This window comes from Fundulus heteroclitus, chromosome 21 (assembly GCF_011125445.2).
Source record: "Fundulus heteroclitus isolate FHET01 chromosome 21, MU-UCD_Fhet_4.1, whole genome shotgun sequence".
Lineage (NCBI taxonomy): Eukaryota > Metazoa > Chordata > Actinopteri > Cyprinodontiformes > Fundulidae > Fundulus > Fundulus heteroclitus.
This window is the reverse complement of record NC_046381.1, coordinates 5,108,942-5,134,357: the sequence shown is the minus strand read 5'-3', so window position 1 is coordinate 5,134,357 and position 25,416 is coordinate 5,108,942. Positions and strand designations below refer to the sequence as shown.

Here is a 25,416-nt window from a genome sequence, read left to right as displayed (position 1 = left end):
CAGATTAACTTCCCACTTGGTGTTTTCTTTGAACCTACCGGTTACTTTTCAGAACATACAGGTTACTTTCTAGAACTTTCCTGTAACTTCTGGTTTCCTTCTATTGAACCAGTGACTTTACTGAAGCAAGAACATAATAGAAACTTTCCAGAACCTTTCTGGAACTTACTGGGTACCGTCAGGATCCGGGTTTTATCGGATGGCATTCAACTGGGCACTTTCCTGGAACTTACTTCAACTTAAAACTTGCTAAATACTTGTCAGAACTTCCAATATAAGTTCCAGAAAGTTACCAGGTAAGTTTGGAAAATATCCAGGGAATTCAAAGAAAGCGTAATACGAGTTTTGGAAATTAACCAGTGATTTCCAGGACTTTTATTTAAGGATAATACCTGGAAGATTAAAGTACCCGGTTGTTCTGGAAAGAAATGGGAAGTACCCAGTAAATAATTATCTTCAGTTCTATAAAGCATACACTGCAAAAACAGAACTAGAAATAAGTAAAATGTTCTTAAAATTAGTGTATTTGTCCTTGATTTCAGCAGGTAAATAAGATGATTTGCCAATGGTATAAGATTGTTGCACTTAAAATAGGAACAATTCATCTCAATCATCTTATTTCAAGTGCAGGATGTCTAATTATCTTATTTTAGGGGTCAAAATATTAATTCTATTGGCAGATAATGTGATTTACCTGCTCAAATCAAGAATAAATACATTAACTTTAAGGACATTTTACTTATTTTTAGATCCGTTTTTGCAGTGTAGACTTTCTTATTCAGTGATACCACACTTTTTTTTTTATATTTTCAGTTAGCATGAACTTACTCACTGACATAGAAATTAGGCAGCACTTTAATCTAATACCTTCATGGATGCTGACTTCAGAACGGTAGTTTGGAAGAAAATGGTGTTGCCACTAAATTCATTCAAATATAAAATTTCTGAATCCATGTTTTATTAAAATTAAACATTAACTGGTTGTTTTAGATGTTATATTGTACTGGTTTCTGCAACTCACCAAATGTATATGGCGTAGTTAGTTATCTTGTTTAGTTAAAAGATAAGAAATAAGGATTTTCTGCCTCTTTATGTTGGGCATGAAAGAGAATAAAGCCTAATAAAAGCTCTTCTTTTTAAGCTTTTTTTGTTGATGGAGTCACCATTTCAGTCACGTCCTATTTTTCCTTTATATAATGTATTTTTGCAGCATTGCGTCCTCTAATTGACAAGACGCTTAAGGGGGCTTTCAGGGACTAAAATACAGCTGTGCCACCCATTTAAAAATACATACAAAAGAAATATGAAGCCAGACGTCTCTTCTCTAGATGAGGGATGTTTATATTATTTTAAATCAAAATAAAAAGACAAAGAGCTTTTTATTTCATATCAAAGTCGGTAAGGGGTTTTAGCAGCAAATCCCTGCTTTCACATAGGAGAAAATAATAACGTGAATACAGAAGTGGTCTTTAAATAGTAACAAAGCTCTGCCACATATAAAACAGCCATACATCTTTAATAGTGCAAAGGACCCTTTGATATGTTGCTTTTAAAGGAATGGCTAGTCGCGTTAACATTTTATTTCAATTTGAAGAAGATTGCTGTAAAAAAAACAAGATATTCGGCTCAGCGTTGACAGACTTTGCTTGTCTAATTATTAAAGAAGCAAGAAGATATAAACTGGTGACCAGGATCAATTGATTTTGAGCTCCACCACTGATTGAAACTTTAAAATGTTAATACGACAACTAAATGCCAACAGATCACATGAACAACACTCGCTCTACGTTCCCCCATTAATGCAGGAAAATTATCCTATATTCTTCCCTCAGTAGTAACGTTTATCTGCATCAGCAAAATGCGAGGAACATGGAAGCACACACTTTGGAACATTAAAGTTGGCCAATTATTTTACAAATAAAAGGAATTACATGACTGAATCCGAAGTAATATGCTTACGTCCATAAAGGAATAATATTTTCAGAGCTGTTTGCATTTCTGCTTTTGTAAAAAAAAAAAAAAAAAAAAAAGTGCCAAGCAAATGGTCCAGAGTTACGTGAGAGTTTTAACTGTGGCTAAACTCAGTTCTTGTTGCAGAGACGCCTTTTTAAACTTATATTCAATGCCATTTTGAAGGTTTACAGGAAAAAAAATTATTTTTTTAAGACAAAATATTAAGAGATAGGAGAGGACTGGTGACTTTTGCACAATATTCTAACTCTAAGTTCTTATTGTTTTTTTACGACACACATGACGTCTTTCTTTTGAGCCGAGATTTAATGTCAGAGTCCCTGATGGCCGAAGGGGAATGTTAGTTGTGCTGCGTTTGTAACGCCTACCTTATTCCTGCGAAAGTGGTATATGAGCACCATGCTGATGAAGGCGATCAGCATGCAGAGACACTGGAAGCAGAGCACAGCCAGGCGAAGAGCCCCGTCCTCTAACGCCACACAGGGAGAGTTGTCTTTACAGAAGGCACAGCCTTGCTGGCAAGGCAGACAGTCGCTGGGGGATCCTTCATCTTCACCGGGACCGCCATCTCCAGCTTTCCCTTTTCTCCCAGCCTCTACCAAAGAAGGACGACAGAGTCAAACTTTGCAAACCAAACAAGAAGCGAAGCTGAAAAGTAACAAGAAATTGTTTCTCCACATATTGATTTAGGGTCCATGAACTACAATATCTGCTGTTGAGAAAAAAAAAAAGGATGTTTTCTTGAGAGCAGTTAGGTTAAGTTGCTTCGGGAAAATCTGTCTAAAGTTGGGATAGGATGGTAGAAGTGAGAAACTTTTAAAACAGGTCCAACAAGTGTGTTTTTTTATTCAGCTGTCCTAACTGCTTGTCGTCCAATGTGTTCTTCTGGAAATAAATGGATAACACACAATAACCTAAGCCCAATGTGGTTTTAAAACTCTCTTAAAAACTTTTTAGACAGGCACACTCTTTATGATTTTTAAATTTAATTTGATTGTAAGGATCCCATCCTTTCCTCCTGTTCTTTTTTATTTTATTCCTGCTTTGTTGATTCAATGTTTATTGGATTGAGTGTTTTATTGTTGATTCTGTAAGGTGACCTTGAGTGTTGAGAAAGGCACCTATAAATAAAATGCATTATTAGTATTATTATTATTATTTTAAATTGGGATTTTATAAACGTCATATAGCCGCTGGCTAAGCTGCAGTGCCAACACTCGCTGTTTGTAATGTTGCTACTTTGAGTTATTTCATATTCATTTCTGTGCTTTAAATAGGCCTGTTTATTCCACATAGGAAACAATATTATAAAAAGTCACTATTTGATTCTACTTGTCCAAAATCAGGTTAGTTTCAACTTAGCTACCTTTAAGATCTCATGTCAAGCTATTTTTTCTTAATGTATTCTGACCAAGTTTGACTTTGGTTGCATTTATTCTGTTTTTATTCCAGGGAATACAAACTGGGACAATGGGCATTTAATTTCTCCTAGTTATTGAATTCTACTGCGGTAGAAGAGTGAAGCATCACTTAATAAATTCGATTATCCTTCTTTGACCTTAAAAGGAGTCATTGACGATGTGTCAACACAGGAGAAACCGATCTATATGTGTGAACATGGACCGTCAACATGGTCTTGAACCGGCACACTACTGAGCTCATGTATGAAGCTAGCTTGTAAAACGCAGACCAGACGATCAGCCGTAAACTTTATAAGGACTAGGTACGTGCAACTATAAAAGCAAAGTAAAAGAATAGCATACCTTAATATTATATAATGATTTAAAACAAAAAAGTTGACCCTGATCAAATTGCTATGCCTTAAAACAGAAAAGCTGCTGCTGTAAAAATAACATATGTTGTATATATTAATATGCACATATTAAAGTTATAAGAAATATGCATGTATATAGTTGTGACACAGCTGTAATGTTATCTAAAAATGTTTCATTGTAATTCAGACTTGATCTATGTAGTGAAAATGATTTCTCCTTTCAAGCTTGACCTTAGTCACGAGCCCCAGATCCTCACTAGCACCACCACGTTTCACCTTGCATATAATTTAACGATTTAATAATTATAATGATCTTTAGTTTGCTTACTAACTTTGTACTCTTCTTCGTTCTGTGTTTTCTGCAACAGCAGATAGATTTGGCAAAAGGTCAGTTGCTTTTTGAGGTTGTTATCAGACAGGTTCTTGATCAAACATTGCCAGAAATGAAAATGAAAACGAGCTAGAAAATATGGATAAGCACATGTTAATACAGGATTTAACAAGGGGCTTAAGACAACGCATTTTGCATATAGGACAACCCCCCTATTCCTTTTCAAAATTGTATAATCATAATTTGAAATGCTTTCATTTGTATTTAGCCTGGCTTTCTTTTCTGATGTCAAAATTAGTTTGATTGTCTTAAAACACTGTGAAGATATAAAAAAGTCAAAAATTAATACAGAAATTATCAGTTATGAGGAAAAACTTTAACAACACTGTAAACCCCCTTATACATATAGAAAAAAACTGTTAAACTAAGTTGTAGTTGTAGTGCTTCCTGCCCAGAAATGTAGGCCTTTTTTGCTATTTTGCTATTTCTAGAGTGAAAAGAATACACTGCAATAAGGGAACTAAAAGTAGGTAAAACTTTCTTAAAATGAGTGTATTTTTCCTTGATTTGAGCAGGTAACTAAGACTATTTTTCAATGGTATAAGATTTTTGCACTTAAAATAAGAACAGTTCATCTCCATCTTATTTCAAGTGCAGGATGTCTAATTATCTTATTTTGTGGGAAAACACTGCAAAAACAGACTAAACTAAACTAAAAATAAGTTAAAATTTTCTTGAATGAGTTTATTTGTACTTAACTTGAGCAGTAAATAAGATAATCTGCCAATGGAATAAGATTTTTGCACTTAAAATAGGAAGAACTCATCTCCAAGTTATTTCAAGTGCATTATATCTAATTATCTTATTTTAGGGGTAAAAGTGCTCTTTCTGTTGGCAGATAATCTTATTTACCTGCTCAAATCAAGGACAAATACACTAATTTCAAGAAAATTTTACTTAATTTTGGTTCTGTTTTTGCAGTGCATTCAACTGGCAAATAGTCCCATTAGCTGCTTAAGTCAAGCAAAAAAATATACTACTATCAAGAAAATTTTACTTACTTTTAGTTCCCACTTTTGCATCTTAAAATATTAGCTGGATAATTAGTTGGGCAATCTGCTCAGTTAGTCAGCTTTAATTGACCTGCTGCTCTTAACTTGCTGTACCTGCTATAGTTTTAAAATGACTCTGGTTTCAGAGGAATGGGTGGCATTCCTTTAATTTCATCACCACGACTGTGTTTTTTCTTGACTATAGATATTTCCAACAACCAAATTTCTCTTTCTTGTGAGCAGGAAGAAAACGCCTTCGCCTTTGGCTGCTGATTATCAGTGTGCTTAACCTAAAACTACAAAAAAAAGAGCTACCAGTGAGACTGAATGCGTAGTGGGATAAATGGCTTCAAAGGGATCCCTTTCAGTTCCAAAATATGAAGAACTTGGATAAAAACGCATGAAGAATCACACTTGATTACAACAGCAAATGCTCAGGGGAAACAAAACAAACTGTATAAAAATAAACGGAGGTAAAAAAAAAGAGAACTGTTTATTGGTTTATATAGAAATCCCTTGAGAAATGCCCATATGGCCGGATAGATAACAGATTTTAGACTTATGGAGCTTTGATGGGGGCTTTAATGGAAGAAGCTATTGTCTTTGAGATTTGAAGGGATTTTGCTTTAAAAAGAACTGTCCTATTTATTTTTTCTCTTCTTCTTCTTCTGATCGCTTAAAGGGGATACTTATCTCCGTAGGAATGAGTCACACACATTCTCGTTGGTTTGTTGCTACTGTGCTTGAGTGATGGCCAGGGGAAGCTTGGACATAATAACTTCATGAACGCAGAGCTGAGCAGAAACGGCTTCCACTGCAGAACGAGTGTAAAGGATGTTCGCGTGTGGATTAACGGGCTTCTTATCGGCTCGTCGTCGGGCCACACTGCGTTACTTTACCCATCTGGAAGGCTTTAAAATTGGGCACATCCAAAACGGCACACAACAGAGAGCGAAACGTTCCGTCTGACGTTTTTCTGCCGTGGAACGGTGCGTTTCAAGTTTACTATGCGTTAAGAGATATTTAGCAAAAACCAGCGGAACATTGAGGCGTATAAGAGGACTGGGAGGGGTCTTGAAGGTAGGGCTGGAAGATAATTCAATAATATATCGATCGATAGACGTATATCGATGATAGAAAAAAAATAGGGTCAATAAAAAGTTAAATAGAATAAAAGCTGTCCTTCCTTTTGCATTCAATTTTTTTTTTTTAAATAAGCTTTATTAGAAAATGCTTTACAATACAGAAAGAAGTACAATTTCCTAGGAACAATTGCCAGGGGTTTGTTTAAAAATAAATAAATAAAATAAATAAATAAAAACTGAATAAAGTAAAAGTAGCAATAAATAAGCAATAAGCATGTAAAGGGATTACATAAATACTTTAAATTTAGAGCATAAAGATAAAGTTTTAACAGCCTTTTTGTTACTGGATTCCTTTTGCATTCTAGTCTATCATGTAGGTTAATATTACAGTCATCATTTCCTCCAACCAATCACAACGCAGACTCAGGAACTAAGCTCCGCCCCCTTCAAAGAGTTCAGACAGCACTCGTTCTTTTTTGTTTTAAAAAAAACTTGCAGCTTTGGTGGAAAGTTGGTTGAATAAAGAGTTGAGTTTGAATTCAGTGTTTGTTCTGTATCTAAAAATAGGTTGCTAAGCAACAGCAAGAAATGGCCAGGTCTGCATTTAAGACATGTTTTTGAATTTGTTGATAATTATCGATATCGATCCGATATTATTTTTATTTTATCGATATGTTTTTTTTCTCTATCGTCCAGCCCTACTTGAACGTGCCTAAAATGAAAGCTTAGCTTTCAGCTGATCACGATCATGTCTCTCACCTGTTTCACCTCCAGCCACATTCCCCTCACCAGATTGTTAAAAACCATCGTACAGTTAAATATTCAGCGTTATTCCCATGGCCCCCTTCCCAAATTCACATCCTTGACCTCAATTTTCACACATTCCTCCGCTTCCCTGGATCTGATTATCGACTCTCGCCTTTTTTTTCCTCCTCTGAATCGATCAATAGACGTATATCGATGATAGAAAAAAATAGGGTCAATAAAAAGTTCAATAGAATAACAGTTTTCCTTCCTTTTGCATTCTAGTCTATCATGTAGGTTAATATTACAGTCATCATTTCCTCCAACCAATCACAACGCAGACTCAGGAACTAAGCTCCGCCCCCTTCAAAGAGTTCAGACAGCACTCGTTCTTTTTTGTTTTAAAAAAAACTTGCAGCTTTGGTGGAAAGTTGGTTGAATAAAGGGTTGAGTTTGAATTCAGTGTTTGTTCTGTATCTAAAAATAGGTTGCTAAGCAACAGCATGAAATGGCCAGGGCTGCATTTAAAAGACATGTTTTTGAATTTGTTGATAATTATCGATATCGATCCGATATTATTTTTATTTTATCGATATGTTTTTTTCCTCTATCGTCCAGCCCTACTTGAACGTGCCTAAAATGAAAGCTTCCCCCGTTTCAGCTGATCACGATCATGTCTCTCACCTGTTTCACCTCCAGCCACATTCCCCTCACCAGATTGTTGAAAGCCGTCGTACAGTTAAATATTCAGCGTTATTCCCAATGGCCCCTTCCCAACTTCACATCCTTTAACCTCAATTTTCACACATTCCTCCGCTTCCCTGGATCTGATTATCGACTCTCGCCTTTTTTTTCCCCCTCTGGATCGGTCATTCATCCGTCACCTGTTGTGACGACAGGCTTTCCCCCGGGTGCATCCTCCCTCGCTCGCTCTCTGAGAGGAGAGGCGCCGCTAGCTCGGCGTCACGTTGTTTTGGAGTTGCTCCTCGGAGCATCTGCCGTCTCCTGTTTTGCTGTGAAATCCGCTAACTGTGCTCTCTGTGTCTGCTTGTCATGTCGGGTCCATTAAGCCAGGCGTTACAGGCGTGGTAGGGAAATTGAAAGAGGGCAGGTTGAAACCGCTGGGGGTCTGTGTTTGCAAAAAGGCCCTTTTTTAATTAACTCACAGCCGACAGAATAAACTGCAAATAGAAACTATCATTAAAAAGATATTTCCCATCTCGAACTGGATTAGTCTCCCAAGGTGGAAAGCTGCGTCCATTTTTTCAGACAGGCCTGATATACCCTCATCAGAAGCTTTAATAAAGGGGAAAACGGGCGTATTGTTCAATATATTTATTTTTGGTTTAAAAAAAAAAAAAGGGCAGATCTTGCAGCTGCACAAGTGCTTACAACGGACTTTCATAAACAGACATAAAATGTAGCATCTGTTTTCAACCTACACTGCAAAAAGCTAACTAAAAGTAAGTCAGATCTTCTTGAAAATTAGTGTATTTGTCCCTGATTTGACCAATTAAATAAGACTATTTGCCAATGGGATGAGTATTTTGACCCCTAGAATAAGATAATTAGATAATTACTGCACTTGAAATAAGATGCTGGAGATGAGTCGTTCCTATTTTAAGTGCAAAAGTCTTATTTCATTGGCAGATCGTTTAAACGCGCCTGCTCAAATCACTGACAAATAAACTAATTTCAAGAAAATTGTACTTTACTTTTGGTTCCCCTTTTGCAGTGTAGTAGGTTTCAGCAGCATCAAATAAAATGAAGATAACAGGAATAAAAACTCAAATCCTGCTACTTATGAACTCCAGCTGTAAGATTTGAGTGTATAAAAGTTTAGAATTTTAGTTTAGTTTTTACCAATAGCTCTACATGTAAAACTACTTTGTCAAACATTGGAACCAGTTTCACAAGAAAACACAAATATGTATGTAAAATGCATTTACTGCCTATTAGCTTTGTGGGCAAAAATGTGAAACTCTTAACTTGAGTTTGAATTTGTGAAGGGATATTAAAGATTGTAATAGATCCTATTAAGAAAAAAAATTAACTATGAGCGACTGTTTAGAAGCAATGGTGCTGAGTATAAAACAAAGAGAAACATGCACTGAAACAGCTTATATGATTACTTTCTAAGCATTTGTGGGAAAACATATTACAAAAAAACAATAATCTGATATGTTTTAATATTTGTTCATGGTAAAAATTCGGCATTAAATCTTCTTGACAGGCGATAAAGAGTCAGTACTAAATCCTTGAAGATAAAGCCATCTAAAACATTTTCTCATTAGCATATTAATTAGATCATTATGAAGTATTTGCAACCTGGCCAACCTACATACAGTGTTTTGGTTCTTCTATCCGCTGTGGCCAGAGAAACCATGTTTTAATGGGACTACATTGATAATGCTAGGCATAATTACATCATTTTATTGTTAGAATGAATAGTGTTCATAATTAAACCATGGGCCAAAATGTTTATATTTCATAAATTTCAAATTTTATTTCAGAAATTTCTAACATTGGGCTAACATAAAAGATCCAAGGTAACCAGATTCTGCCATCAGTATGAAAATATTGATTACCGGTATCTAATTTGTGCGTGACGTATTGAAATATGTTGTATAGGCCCTGAGATTTGCTGCAGCTCTCACTTTCAAACAGAATGAACAGTTTAACGATGTGAAATTGTGTCACCCTTCAGCTGAAGCTCTTCAAGCAAAAGTACAGATTAACTGAGTTTAAAGTACACAGAAAAATATCAGAGATTCACTCCTCAGCCTCATTGGCCCTAATCAGTAAAAGTTGGAAACCCAAAGATTTTATCTTTTTCTGATACTTGAACACACCATAAGCGCTTTCAGGTTGTGGCAGTAGCACTCTTCAAGGTGGAATAAAAAGAAAAAAAATAACTATTTTCAGTATCAGACAGGTTTTAAAATGAAGTGAGAAGGAGCCTTTGATATGAGAAGCTATTCTGCTGTTTCTGCAACATATTAAGACATGTCTGTAGTTAATTTGGGCTGCGAGAGAGTGAGACGCAGAGCAAGATTGTAAGAAATGTTGCAACCATTTTAGGAAGCTCAGAGTTGAGGTAAACGTCTATATTCTAGAAAATATGCACCCAGAGGCCTCTGTTTTAGTACCAATAGGTAGGCTATTTGCTAAGATACTGAAGCCTGTTTAAACCATCAACAATTAAAAAAAAATAAAAAAAAACAGTCAACCGCTCTCTTAGTCAAACAGCATGATTTTTCCTCTGGTTGTGATAAAAAATAATTACTGGGTGCTCAGAGAAGGGAGACAGGACATTTTTTTTTTCCACTGCAGTCCTTATATTGTGTTATGATATAGACTGGTGAAGATTCTATGTCATCCAGGTCATGGTCATTCCAAAAAAAGGAAAAAACAAAACAACTGGACTTGTTTTCCGAAGTTTGAAGACTTGCATGAAGATTTGCATGTTATCTAAGCCATTAAAAGGTTTTTGTTGGGCAGTAGTATAAAGCTTGATGCTCCACATTACTCCAGACTGAATTGAGAAAGCTTCCTGGATAGGAAGCGAAACGTCTTCAAACTTCGGAAAACAAGTCCAGTTGTTTTGTTTTTTACTTTTTTTGGAATGTTATGATATAGAATATATAAGTAGAATGTACGCCTGGATCAGTGCTGTGCTATTTTGTGTCTCTGGTTCTGCTAGTGGTTTCTTCTTGTTAAAAGGAGAGTTTTCCTCTCCACTGTTGCTGGATGAATGAGCAGTATGAGGGATTGCTGCAAAGCCAGAAACACAATGCGTACGACTGTCTGCTGTGACTCCAAGCTCATCCAGGAGGAGTGAATGCTGCAAGTCAATGACCCGATGCAACCTGCTGGGTTTTCATAGATGAAAAAACTTTTTGACCAATCTGTCTGTATGTGTGACTTTGGAAAGGGTCTCGAGAGGACGAGGTGTGAATGGGCAATATACGTATAAAGCAATAAGTTTCTTTCAACATGCATTATCTCACACAGATACTCATCTGGTAGCTGCCATTCAAATCAAGCACATGAACAAATGTTATATGCAGAAATCTGTCTATTTTTTTAATCAAGCCAGCTTTGTCATAACTTACTGGTGAAGCCATTGACCGCCACTCTGTTGGGGTGGTAAAATCCTTTTCTACACTGGCATTGGTACTTGTCCAGGACAAACCCATGACCATGGAGCGGCAGACACTGTGAAGAGAAGAGCACATGCACTTTATAGCAGCTACAACACAAAGCCATTGAAATAAGTATAACACAATAAGTATTTGTGTTTTAAGACATTTAAAGCTTGACCTCTGAGGCCCCGTTTACACACAGATGAACAAGGTAAGATTTTATAAACGATAAAGAAAAATAGGCGCCACTGAAAACGCTGTAGTAAATATGCCGGACCCATTGGTGGCGCTGTGACACTGCCACAGAAACCCACAAAAAACAGTGAGCGAGCACAAAGCTAGTCATGTTAAATAAAAAAATACAATGTGCCCTTCTCGGTATTCTCCGACGTGAAACCAAAAGCATGCGGTTCATGTGGTTCTTATGGTTTTATACGAGGAACAGCAGGTTCTGGTGTAACCGCCAAAAGAAAGTTTCTATAAGAGGTATGGAACACCAAAGTGCTCAAAATTAATGAAATAAACAAAACATTCTGAAATAATTATTTACTTGAATAAATAAGAGACGTATATGCAAAGTGACAATGAAATTGTCAAATAACAGAAGAAACAGGACGGGGCGAGTTGTATGATTGGCTGCTTTTTTACCCAGACAACTGCAATTCAACACAGAGTTTCAAGTCAGGTCTGAAGATACAGCTTACTCCCACATAAGCCATCTATGGAGCACCCAGGAAAATTAAATAACTTTTTACGGCTCACCCAATGGGAGAGCAAGTCCAACCCTTTGATTGGCAGGTAAAGTGTCACTATGAAAGAAATAGGCCAGTGTGGAAAACACCATTATGAAGTAAAAGATGACTTTTAGAAAATAAAAGCTGTTGGAATTAAATAATAATGTCTCAATAATAATTCATATTATTGGCATAAAATTATGTGACACACATTTTTATTCTATTATACACATTTAAAAAAAAGAATAAATCATAATAATGAGGTGATCATTTTAGAAGCATTCAGTTATTTCAAAATCTCCTTGTCACTTTGTATATTTATCTTTTGTTTATGCAAATACATTTTATAGAGTTTTATTTATATATTTAATTTTTAGCCCTTTGGCATTCCATACATCAGCACCATGTTTGTTATTGTTAAGAGTGAGGCACATGAGACAGAATTACATTGCAGAGAGGGGTGGAGCGACGACGAAAACACGTTTAGCATGTACACGTGAAAGTTTTCCACCCCGGGACCCAGATTTGTAAACGATCAGAGGCAGGGGACCCAGTATTCAGCCAGACAAACAAAGTTTCTGAAAAAGGCTTTTTATTGACAGAATGTGAAGACGGGCTGAAAACTAAAAATGACCAAATGGTCCAAAGCCAATGAACGGCAAGCTATAAAATATGAACGGGGTCAGGCAAACTCTTAATCACAGGACAGATTAGGTCAGGCAACAGGCAGGCAGTCCGAAACAAAAACAGGTGGAATGCAGGTCAGGCAGGTCAGGCTGGCACATATCTCCGGAGGCAAAAAAGGTCAAAATCAACAGCCAGAACAGGAACAGGATTTTGCTGGACAGAGTCTCACCCATATGCACGGAAAGATGATCTGGCACTGATGGCTGGTCTGAAGGCTGCTTATATGGCGGTGGAAACAGGTGAAACTGGTGAGTAATCAGACCAGGCATCAGTGTCGAGATCCTAGCAGAACTCAAAACAAGCCAGACACAGAACATAAACAACAGAAATCGAACAGGAAAGAACCCAAAAAAGAAACAGAGACTCAAACTATTACAAGATTGAAAAATGTATAATGTTTAGGTCTCCCAATACACCGGATCCATGTGGACACAACGGCTAAATGACAGAATATCTTTGCAGATGCACAAATCTCGTCTGTGCATCTGCAAAGATGCAGATTATCCTGTGCAGAAGGATAGGCATTTAATTATTGGAGTTTTCATTTTACTCTCCAAAGCTGAGAAGAAGGAAGAATTTAGAAAGATCAGACTTTTGTGGCTAATTATATAATTAACACTAAATATGATTAGGTAGCTAATGAGATTTTCTTTGGTGTGGGCTTGAATGTTACATTTAGTTCCCTCTCTAAATTTCTAATAAGCCTTTTATCAAATAATTTTAAAGACAACGGAGCGATTTTATAGTATAATCCCCAAGAAATGATTCAGGAATCAAAATAGCTCCAGTACTTCAGCCGACACTTGACACACTGCGAAGTGCTTGTGACCTGACAGAGAGAGACTTGCCGGAGTGGGGGGTCTAAATGGAGCGTCACAGTGGACTGCGCTCTGCATGTCTGCTGCTATTCCTGACAGTTCGTCAAGCTCCTTGGTGGTTTCTGAAAACCTTTTTCAGTCTGTAGGGCCCTCTGATGAAGCTGTGAGAGGCCGGCTGAGACTCAAAGACCCAAAGTAATTAGCAGGTCGGTATTTAATGAACAAGTTCTATAAATAAACTCCATTGAAGAAGCCAAAGTTGTTCAAGTGGCTCTGATTGTCATTAACAGTGTAGTTTTATGTGAACAGTGTATTTCCCACAGTACTGTTAAATATTCTACAAAGAGCTCAAGGTATCTCTGATTTCTTTATGTTTTGCGTCCTGGTATGCGAGCTTTATTTTGACTGTATTCAAGTAGTGGTCATCAGTAGTGTCAATTTATCTGCCCAGTGCCTGACTATTTTCAGAGAAATGTTTGTTATTAAGTCTGACCTGATTAACTCAGACATAATTAAATGAGTTGAGTCCAAAAATGACAGAGAACTTAGCAAACAATCAATCAGACTTCTAAAATTGAAGATGATACCTAAGAAATGTTATTCACACCTGGTCATTAGCTGAAAACTAAACAACTAAGTGAAAGATGGTGCATCTCTCAGGCTCTGTTTAATAAAAACCTCCCACTATCCTCCAGGAAGTCTAATCTAGAAACTGCTGATCAAGATCTCTTGATTATAACACTGCTTAGTTCTTTGAAAGCTGTTTATTAAATACGTTTGTATGACACTAAATTTACAGCCTTCGAGTTAGATTTATTGCAAAATTCAAAATGTGTCTTCTTAATCCAATATGAACAGTGAGTCCATTAAAATACTAAAAGTCTAATTTGTCTGTTCAGTTGATTTACCCCTCGTATAAAGTTTTTATGTCTCCAACCGAAGCTGTGAGAGCAGATTCTCTTTTTGCTAATTTTCTTGCGAGACGTTACGACATCTAATGTTGGCCCCGGCTCTAAATTTGTCAGGGTGATCACCACTGAGCTATATTATACACTGGAGTGCTAATAACCCGCTGTTTGAACGAGTCGCTTTGAAGCCACCAGCCGCCATGTTGGTACTCCCTATTTTCCCCCAGTAACTAGGGAATATGTGTGCTATAGCATCGAATAACGAGGATTTTCTCATGTTCAGGGGGGGGCTTAAAACTTTTAAAATGTCAAATGCCATATACTTTTATGTTATGTTCTAAAACTATCATGTACTGAGAAAGTCATGTGCTGAAATATTTTGCATTTTATTCATTTAAATACATATATATATATATATATATATATATATATATATATATATATATATATATATATATATATATATATATATATATATATATATATATAACATGTAAAATATTTCAGCACCTATTTTCCTAGTGGTTGATAGTGTTAGTACATCCACTGACTGTAGAATTACCTATGAAACATTTTCAGTCAGCCAGAAAACTGCTTGTTGTTGCAACCAAATCCTATGAGATTCTGTGAGAGTAGGGAGTAGCAAGATGGCGGCCAGTGACTTCAGTTTTTCGGCAAAATCAGCACTCCAGTGTATTATATAGCTCAGTGGTTATCACCACAGCATCATCGGCGTAAGGTGTGTCTGTCAACTGAAAGGTAAATTCATTATCCTTACTTTTACTTTTTTACAGCAAAGCCCATCATCCAAGGTTTGATTATATTAATCGTCAGCTTTATTTGTGATGGCATGTTATATTTCAAACAACCACTATTGAGCATTTTTTTTATGGATAAACCTTACATACAGAAACACCTACAGCTGCTTGGATCCAGATACTTACTGAATACTCTTCTACCTTCTTATTTTAGTGTCCATTTAACATGAAATAGTCCCTGCATAAATTCTAATAAAGATACTTGCATGTATAAATCAAGTGGAGCCCAATGGCGAAAGCGGTAAGGCTCCGCTTGTGATAGTATAATCTGTTGGGCTCTTTTTGGCATTAAAACAAAATTTCTTATTGCCACATGGCCAGACAGGACACAAAAAATAATTATATATCAATAAAATGTGTCCTCTGCATTTAATCCACCCTGCAGGTAGCAGAGGGCTGCCACTGTGTGGCGCCCGGGGAGCATTCTGGGGCGGAGGGTCTCGCTCAGGGACCCAGAGTTGGCGTCTGTCTCTTGTTTTTGAAGAAAGCCCTCTGAGTGTTAATGTTTTTGTATTTTTAGGGACATTAACCAAACCATTTAGAGTAATTTAGAGAACATCTAGGGCTTTGTTCCCCCTCGGAAACAAACTACAACTACACTATTAGGCTGAATGAAGAGCAGACATTGTTTCTCACACGGGTTTGTGAAGCTTCAGGATTAGATTTTCCAATTTACCGGTGGAAGCTGGAAGAAACTATTTACCCGTTACACCAAGTTTCACTGTTTTAAATTAAACCAAGCGGTGTTGGATTGGCGGAGTAGCTTAATGAAGTGCTTAGTCACCGCTAAGGAAATGGTTTGATGTTCGATAGTTGCACATCCTGTGGGTATCGCAGTGAAAGGATGTGTCTTTAAAATAGATGGTACACCGGCTGGGAGTCTTTCATTCTTATTTAGTCAGCTGGGCTGCAGATACCTTCATTAAAGTCCTCCAGGTGTAGCTCTGGTGCAACATCAGTCAGGAACCTGATTTTATCTTTGATTGCCCTGCAGCCATCTCCTCGGGACAGCCGGTGCGTGCCGCAGCAACCGCCTGCCATTGTTAATATGCCCGCCTCAGTGAGACGTGAGAGGAAATGACCAGAGACGGGTGTATTTGTGTGTGTCTGTGCGAGCATGCATGTTTTCAGCGTGTGTGACAGGACAGCCAGGAATAGCTCTGGCCGTGCGCCCCAGTCCTGCCTGCCGTGGAGACAGGTGAAGGGCTGGGATGGGGGAGCGTGCTGAATGGGAAAGCAGCCCGCTTCCAAGCCACCTGTCAGCAGCCGCGTGTGATCTCAGCCGTGAGCCAGAGATATTTCAGCAAGTCACACAATAAATTGCGTGAGGCTTTGATGAAAGTGACCTGTTTTCTGTTTTTATGTCGTTGATACCGATACCTGCTGTATACACTGCAAAAACAGAACTAAAAATAAGTGAAATTGTCTTGAAATGAATGTAATTGCCCTTGATTTGAGCAGGTAAATGAGATTATTTGCCAATGGAATGAGTATTTTTTGAACCCTTAAAATAAGATAATTAGATATACTGCACTGGAAATAAGATGATGGAGATGAATTTTTCCTATTTTAAGTGCAAAAATCTTATTCCATTGGCAAATCATCTTATTTACCTGCTCAAATGAAGGGCAAATACATTCATTTCAAGAAAATTGTACTTATTTTTAGTTCCATTTTTGCAGTGTACGTACGATTTGGCGTTGCCGTTCGTGTCACAGTGCATCGTTTCAAGTTAAAACAACAAGCCGAAGAAACATGTTTTATCTATCGGTCATCCTGATTTAGCTTTGCATCATTATCCCATTGATGAGCCAGAATGAATCAAGCCTCAGCTGACGGAAAAGCCGCATCCGACCTGACTCTTTGGTGTACGATGAAGTTCTGGGTCAGTTTCTGTAGCTGCAAGTCCAAATCATGACCCGTCCACCATGTTGCTTTACAGCTGTCAGGTTTGTGCTGATATGCTGCGTTTTAAACATCTGTCCGAAAGACGTTGTCTTGTGGTTCAGTTAGATGCACTGCAAAAAGGAAACTAAAATTAAGTAAATTTTTCTTGAAATGAGTGCATTTTTTCTTGATTTAAGCAGGTAAATATGATTGTTTGCCAATGGAATAAGATTTTTGCACTTAAAGTAGGAAAAATTCATCTCCATCATCATTTTTCAAGTGCTGAATAGCTAATTATCTTATTTTAGGGGTAGAACTACTAATCCCATTGGCAAATAGTCTTATTTACCTGCTCAAATCAATAAAAAATACACTAATTTCTAGAAAATTTTACTTACTTTTAGTTCCCTTTTTGCAGTGTGGATCTTTGCAAAAGTTGGTCTGCCATGTTCTGTCCAGGAAGAAGAGGCTTCCTCCTTAAACCCTCGCAAACTAACCTCTGAGGTGTTTGGCTTTCTTCTCTGCTCTACTTGCTCAGGTGAATCGACGATGAACCAAATAAAATAAACTGGACAGAGGAAAAAGCTCAAATCTAAGTGAGAGGCTAAATAGACTAATGTGAGTCTTATTCTACTGCAGGTCAACAAAAAAAATAAAATAAAATAAAATGCAGCACCAGACAATTAAACTCAATGTAAATTATTTGTTTTTGTTTATTTAATCTGACCCAACTTTCACACTATTATTCCTCCCAGTTATTGTTTCCTGGATAAAATAGGTTTACACAGGTTGGCTGGTGTGTCCTAATACTTAAAATAGATGCTCAGGAGGAAATGTTCCTTGGGGGAGAGGAGGCCTAGTAGTTACAGAAGGTCTGTGGTTTGAATCCCACAGACCTGAGCAAGACCCAATAATGTGCCGCACAGAGGCAGCCCACTGCTCCCTAAGGGATGGCTTAAATGCTAAGGAGGAATTTCATTGTTATGTACAAAAAAAGTGATGACAAATGTTGTTGTTGGCAAATTTAGAAGAAAATGTGTTTATATGTGTGTTTTACCTAAACACACGTATAAAATACAAAGCTCTGCATTCTCAACAACCAAAGCTTATTCATTGTGCAGATTGCATAGAAAAAAATACCCTCTGCTGAAAGCTGGTGGTATTTTTATTAATCCTTTTTTTTCCATGAAGATCATAAAAGGAAGACATTTTTTTAAACACTACATAAAATGTATAGTTAACTAATACATTGACATAGTTTAAGTCACCATGAAAAGAAACAGCATTGCATGGCATTTCTTTAGTAAAATTCTTGAAACCTTACACAAAATTATCTGTTGTTGAACATTTCTTTTCACACAAAAACAGTTTATAAAGTAAAGCACATGCTCTGTTATGTGTTACGGCACGGTGCTCTTAATGTTAGTAGAAGTTAATCAATTTGCTGTTTTTGCAACAAGCCGCAGGCAAAAAAACAACAAAAAAATATTACATCACTGAGAAATAATCAGGTCTGCAGTGTACGGTTACATGATCTTCAACTTCTGTTTCTGATAAGGCGCGTACTTTGTCAGTGGCTGACAGCTTTTTTTTAATGACAAAAAAAAAACAGCGTCTGTTACAGAGCTGACATCTTCATTACCTGCAGAGATAAGCAAATACAACCCATCTCATTAACTCTGTGTGAGAGTCACATGTCTGAGAAACACCCACAGATTGTTGCAGGTTGTGCGGCTGCACCCCAGGCTCCCCCTGCGGCTACGCTCATAGCAGTTAGCATCCCAGCTGCGGCGGCTGTCAATCACGCACACTGTGACAAGCTAATTGCCATAGTGACGGGTGCATGGCCACCGGTGAGGACCTTTCTACTGGTGTGCGCTCACGCTGTCAGACCAGCAAGGTATGCCTGCGACGGAGCTCCCATAGCAGTAATCAGAAACATACAAAACACACACAAAGCCACACATTGGCATGGTTTTGTGTTTGTAATCATTACCGACACACGATTTTAACTATAGAAATTAATTTAAAAGCGCTATTTAGATTTTAGGTACCGTGTCCTTTGGAACGGGGTTTGCCAGCAGTCAGTATCTTACCTGTTGCAGATCTCGCTTTGATTATGTTTAAACCAGGGGTGTCAAACTCATTTTGGGTTAGGGGCCGCATTCAGCTTAATCTGATCTCAAGAGGGCCACACGGGTAAACCCATTGCAAGATTAAATAGAACTAATAAAAGTGGACTAGTTGATGATTTTATATTAAATGAATTTCACTTTTACACAATATACTATGAATAACCTAAGTGTTTTTAAGAAAAGTATGTGCAATTTCAACAATACTTTTACTAAGTTAAACATTTACTTGTGCATTAGAACTAATTGCAGTGATTGTACAATGTTGCAAAACATTTATTCACATTTTTTGGAACTTAAAAACACTGTCCTGCATGACAAAATACATCAAACAGATAAAAATTAAGAAATGATTTAAAATCAATTTTCCACATCTGAAGCTCAGTGCTACCATCTGCTAATTAAAACACAGCGCCCCTCGTGGACAATATAGGAACTGCGGATTTTCAATTAAACGAAGTACATGTCTTTTTCAATAATTGTTTTATCATTCTCTTCCTTTTATCTCCTCTTTCACCTTTTCTTTTGTTCTTGTTCTTCCTTTCCTCTCCTACTTTCCCATTGTAGTGTCCATATCATTTGAGATAATCCCCGCATGAATCATAATAAAACTATTAACATTCATAAAGCACTATGGCAAAAGCAGTACTGCTCCACTTATGAAAGTCAAATCTGATGAGCTCTTTTTGGCATTAAGACAACCATTCTTATTGACACATTGCCAGACAGGACACTGGACACTGTCTTTTTTTTTTTATATAATGATAATGCATTTAGCCACCTGGCCGGACTAAATTGTTTGGCGGGCCGGAACCGGCCCGTGGGCCGTATGTTTGACACCCCTGGCTTAAAGCAAAGCAAGCTAAAGACCACGTTTCTTAATCTCAAAAACTGAACAGTTTATGTGACCTTTGGTGAATATCCATTAGTACTGCTGTCACTAGTGCATGCAAAGGTTAACCGAGGTAGAAAACAGATGTTTGCATTGAAGACTTTGCCTGCTGCTCACTCAAGGAAGCAGAAAAAGCAACGAAACAAAATAAGACATAAAGATCAACAGCAATCTCCTCAAGGCAATCTCCAGAGATCCTCAGGGTGTTCTCTTTGCCCCCTGACAAGGATCCCTATGAGGCCTTCCAGTTTTTGCCCTAGCAAAGTTTGCCGTGGGTTCCAGCAGCCTCATGGCCGGCTTTTTAACTCCTGTACCTGTTTCTGTTTGGTCCAATTTGCTTTGAATTTTATCTAAGGCAACCCTCCTCCAGCCCGATCGGGTGGTTGTTTATTTTAATGTTGTAATTTGCCTTTAGTTTGGATGTTCTGGCTCCTTTGTAGCGTACTGTGTTTGATTTTAGTCCGACGTTTTAGGTTACTGGTGTTACTTTAACTTCAGCTCCTTAGTTTCCTGTCGTTCTGCAGCTGGTTTCCCATCTGCTCGTTTACTTGTGTGTGCGTTTCATCCAGTAATCACAGTCCCCAGTATAAAAACACCTCGGTTTGTTGTTTTTGCTGGTCCTTTCTGATCATTAAAGCATGTTTTTTACTATGCAGCTGCCATCCTCGTCTCTAAATTTGGGTCCCGACTGCGTCGAAACATGACAGCTCCACTTCCTGCACTTGAATGTACGAATATATCAAACACAACTTTTCTTCTTTTGCCTTCAGATGACATAAATCAGGGAAATTAAATAAAATGAAATAAAAAAAAAAAATCAAAGTGTTGTACTAATTGCTGCTGAGGCCAGGGGTCTTCTACCTGACCAGGAAACCAGAAACTTGCTTATGATTCTGCCGGCTAATTAGAGCCTTCTGAATCCTCTTCCTCTCTCTTTAAAATAAGCCCACGCTCTTCCGGTTCAGCACAGCGCCTAATCAAGCACTAATAGGACTCGGCAGATATTTGTAATGACCCTGCAGAGTGCAACATGAAGCCTGCAGAAAGCTTATCATCTAGTAATTACAGACAGGACTATAGACTATGCAGACAGGCAGGTAGAAGGAGGGAAAAGGGCGATCCATCCTGCACGTACAGTTCAGCAGGAACGCTTGCAGGTATGCTGCAAATCACCAGCTCAGCACAGGATGTTTATTCAGGCACGGGGGAAATAAGAAGACAGGCGTAGCTTGTTCTCGTTTAGAATGAAGGGTAAATAAACAGGCAGTATAGCGGCTGTTGAACATGAGAATGCACGCCTGTGATTCTCTACATGACGCTTTGGTAGAACATCAAAGAAAAGCATGCAACTTTTAATTGATTTGTTGCTAAACAATAAGCAAAAACACCACTTTCATGGTTTGTTTGTTGTGCTCATCGGGTGTCCGGGGTTTTGTCTCTCTCTTGTATCGCTGTTTTCTTAATTTTCCTGTTTGTGTTCTTTAAGGTGTTGTCTTACTGCTTCGTTCCTTTGTGTTTTGTTTCCTCGTTTATTTTTGTGTTCTGCTCTTTGTACATAATTTATTATTTTCTGTTGGCACTCTTTTCAGCCCCATTTGTGGTAATTAGTTGCCATTCTCAGTCTTTGGGCACTTTTTTTTCCCAGCTGCTTCAAGTTATCGCGTGATTAACTCACCTGCATTCTATAGCCCCATTTCCACTACCCTTGTTAAACCGATCCATGCCAAGCTCGGTCAGAGCTTGGATCAGTTAACGAAGCCGAGCTTGGTTCTGACGACCGTTTACACATCACGCTATCTCGGTTTCTTGGTTTCCTCGCCTCCTAGTGAAAATCTACGGTACTACTGCTCTCTGGGATTGAAGGAGGAAATCAAGCAAATAAAAATGGCGGCGCCCGTAACATTCAGGAAGTTATGTTTGGTTATATTTCGTTGTTTGCGGAGAGTCAGGCGAAGACGGCAACTTTTGGGGAATCTACTTGATAGAGTCGGCTTTTGGGAAGTGGATAAGACAAACGAACGTTTAATGAGGTTCATCACACTGCTAAGCAGAATCATGACTGGAAACCGTGTGGCACGGTAGGGAAGCTAATATTTTTATGAATGTCTGAAATGTTCTGCAAAAGCTTTTTCCCCGTTGCCATCAGACTGTTGAACTGCTAGTGACTCTGGGCTGTCGAGGCCGAAACACGGACTCTGCACCACACTCGCATAACAGCACATCCACACATTTGCACATATGCTTCATGCTGCTGAACTGATGAAGCCACAAAATGGACTCTGAAATGCTGAAGCCACAAATAGACTATTGCTTACAGTGTTACATTGTTTTTCATCTCAATTGTTTACATAAATCGCTGCTGCATCTTTATCCTGAAAAATAGTGCAATCTACTGTGATTTTTAGAGTGATTTCTAGAGTGATTCTTTGCAAGCTGTATGCAAACGAAATTTTGTTCTGTACGCACCTTGTGATTACAGAATGACAATAAAGATATCTATCTATCTATCTATCTATCTATCTGTCTATCTATCTATCTATCTATCTATCTATCAAATGTCAGCTGGCTGTAAGGAGATGACGCGGTCTGCTCATGCACTCTTTGTTATCTGACCAGGGCCAAATAAAAAACCAGGCCAAGCCCACCTGTGGAACTGGTCTGCATTTAGCGCGGCCTGTAGTGTCTGGCTCGGTTCAGTTCAGTTTGCGTTCCATTTACACTCGATAGTTATCTCGGTTACCGAGCTCGGACATGTCTCGGCACGGTTAAAAAAAGGGTAGTGTAAACGGGGTATATGTCATTCTCCACTTTTCCCTCAGTACATACGTTCACCAGTTCTCATTGTTTTTTGCTGGATTCTTCTGTTGTACTGCATCATGCACAGTTCAACTGTCATGTTCATAGTTTCACTGCCTGATACTCATGCTCATGCTTTATGCACATCCCAAGTTCCTATCTGCATTTTGGGGAAACTCACAACCCATGACAATCGTGTTATATACCAGTCTTAATCTTGATCTTGACACCTCTAATAATGTGTCACCTCTAATAATGTAACATTTCATATATGTTAATTAAAATAAATATAGTTTACAGTATTTATATAACAGATATTTAAAATATTTGGATTATTTAAATGTATCTAACTTATTTGAATTTTGATGCATGGGCACACATAATGAAAGTGAAATGAAAACAGTAAAGGCAGTCATTTTAAAAAATTTGAGTCAGCTAATTCTTGTATTTTATTGCAACATTACAGGTCAAAATTGAGGTTAGTGCTAAAACACTAAAAAGCCCACAGATTATTTTAGAATATATTATATTGTATGAGCAAAAGTCGCTGCATCAGCTATAGCGACAACCACAAGTTTTGGAAAAACTGTTTACTTTTTCTGTTGACGAGGATTTTCTGCAGTTTTGACATACACAGCTGACTGACAGCTCACAGCCAAATGTGTGGGAGAAATCTTAGCTTCAATTTGATGGGAGAAAACCACAGAACCTTCTTAGAAATCCTGTGTAGAAAACTTAAAAACCAAAGAAATGCTATAAGTAAAAACTGTTCAGGTTTAAAAAGACTGACTAAAACCTCATTTTGGGAGGAGACCTCGGGGAAGACCCAGAACTCGCTGGAGGGACTTTATGCCCCGTCTGGCCTGGGAATGTCTTTAGATCCCCAAGAATGAGCTGCAGGATGTTGCTGGAGGGAGGGATTATGTAGCAATTATGTAAGTGGTATCTAACAGGAATATTTAATTTCATCCATCTATCCATTGCATTCATCGTCTTCAAGATGGGAGTCGGGGCTTTAATATTCATTTTGTGTTGTCAAAATTGTTCCATGTCTTTGTGTTTTTGTACGTCCCAAACTTTAAGATGTGTTTAAATGTCCATATATCTTTACTTTATCATTTCTTTACAGGTAGAGTTCGCAAACGAATATCAGATACGTTGTCTAACTAGTGGCAAAAAGGTGCGTTGTCTGTTTTAGAGAATAAAGTATTTCTCTCTTTTCTTCCAGAGCCAAGTCTGCTGCTTTGATGAACGGGTAATTCACTTTAATATTTGCCATTCTGTAACATATGGGGTTTTTATAATGTTTCAGCAAACTAGAAACTAAGCTGCTGCAGGCAAGAAGTACAAATAGATGGAGTCTAATTTCCATATTCATATTTGTGTGCATACTGAATGAAGTATAGAGTGAAATCTGGGCCAACTTATTCAGAAGGTATAGGAGAGCTGTTAGTGTGTCATTTTGATGCGCCATGATGAATTTTTAGGAGTTTTATTACAGGGAAACTTAATGTTACTGTTTATTTGCTGGAAATGTTCTTTCCTCATATGTCTTCCAATTGTCCAGCTTTCTAGTCCCATGCTGTCTTTGTTAAATGTAAAGACTTGATACAAAATAACAGAAAAAGACCACCAAATTAATTAGAAAGCTTTGAAAAACACGCACAAAATGTCCTTTAGAATTGATCAAGACCTCTTTCATAGATTTGAAGAAAGTTTGGAAGAAAAAAAAAGCTAATTGAGCATTTTTGATTGCAAAAGTACACTTACCCTCTGAGCTTCTTATTTTATTTTATTTTGCCATGTTTCAACCACAAACGTTAACATATTTCATCGGATCAAGACAAAGTGTAGCCATAACAAATTGCCTTTAAAGGCGATAGAAAATAGTAATTTTATGCGTAAGCGCATACGCATTAAGAAACAGTTGTGACCGGGAAGCACAGATGTTCAGCCAAGGAGAAAATAGAGAAGTTTAAACCAGTGTTAGGTCCATCCTTCATCACAACGCTGGACCAAAATAATGAGCATTGATCAGAGCCAAAAGGCGTTCTGTTAGCTGTGACATCATCCAGGGAAGACGGCTCACCCTCTATTTCTATCTAATGTAGAACAGATTACTGGATCAATGTGTGCTTCTGTGCTTTTTTGTCTCTCTTGTTGTGTCTCTGCTCTGTCTTCTGTAACCCCAGTCGGTCGAGGCAGATGACCGTTCATACTGAGCCTGGTTCTGCTGGAGGTTTTTCCTTCCCGTTAATGGGGAGTTTTTCTTCCCACTGTCGCTTCATGCTTGCTCAGTATGAGGGATTGCTGCAAAGCCATGGACAATGCAGATGACTCTCCCTGTGGCTCTACGCTTCTCCAGGAGTGAATGCTGCTTGTCGGGACTTTGATGCAATCAACTGGTTTCCTTATATAGGAAATTTTTGACCAATCTGTATAATCTGACTGATTTTGACTTTGTAAAGTGCCTTGAGGTGACATGTTTCTTGAATTGGCGCTATATAAATAAAATAGAATTGAAAAGATCTGACTATGTCTTGTTTGCAGTTTGCCACAAGTGAAGTAAGGACATCAGCAAACATGTGGAAGGCGGGGCTTCGGTCCGATGACGCCCGTGTTTTTGACCTTCATGTGAAACG

General features: G+C 37.9%; 1 protein-coding gene across 2 annotated transcripts in view; it reads right to left on the bottom strand.

Moving 5' to 3' along the window:
• gpr158a (G protein-coupled receptor 158a) overlaps positions 1-25,416 on the bottom strand; it is a 117,278-nt gene that overhangs the window by 54,857 nt on the left and 37,005 nt on the right. For both annotated transcript variants that reach the window (XM_021323462.2, XM_021323463.2), the window contains exons 3-4: positions 11,073-11,175; positions 2,340-2,566 (exon numbers count right to left, since the gene is read on the bottom strand). In XM_021323462.2, coding sequence (XP_021179137.2) covers positions 2,340-2,566; positions 11,073-11,175 — 330 coding nt within the window. The remainder of the gene's footprint in view (positions 1-2,339; positions 2,567-11,072; positions 11,176-25,416) is intronic.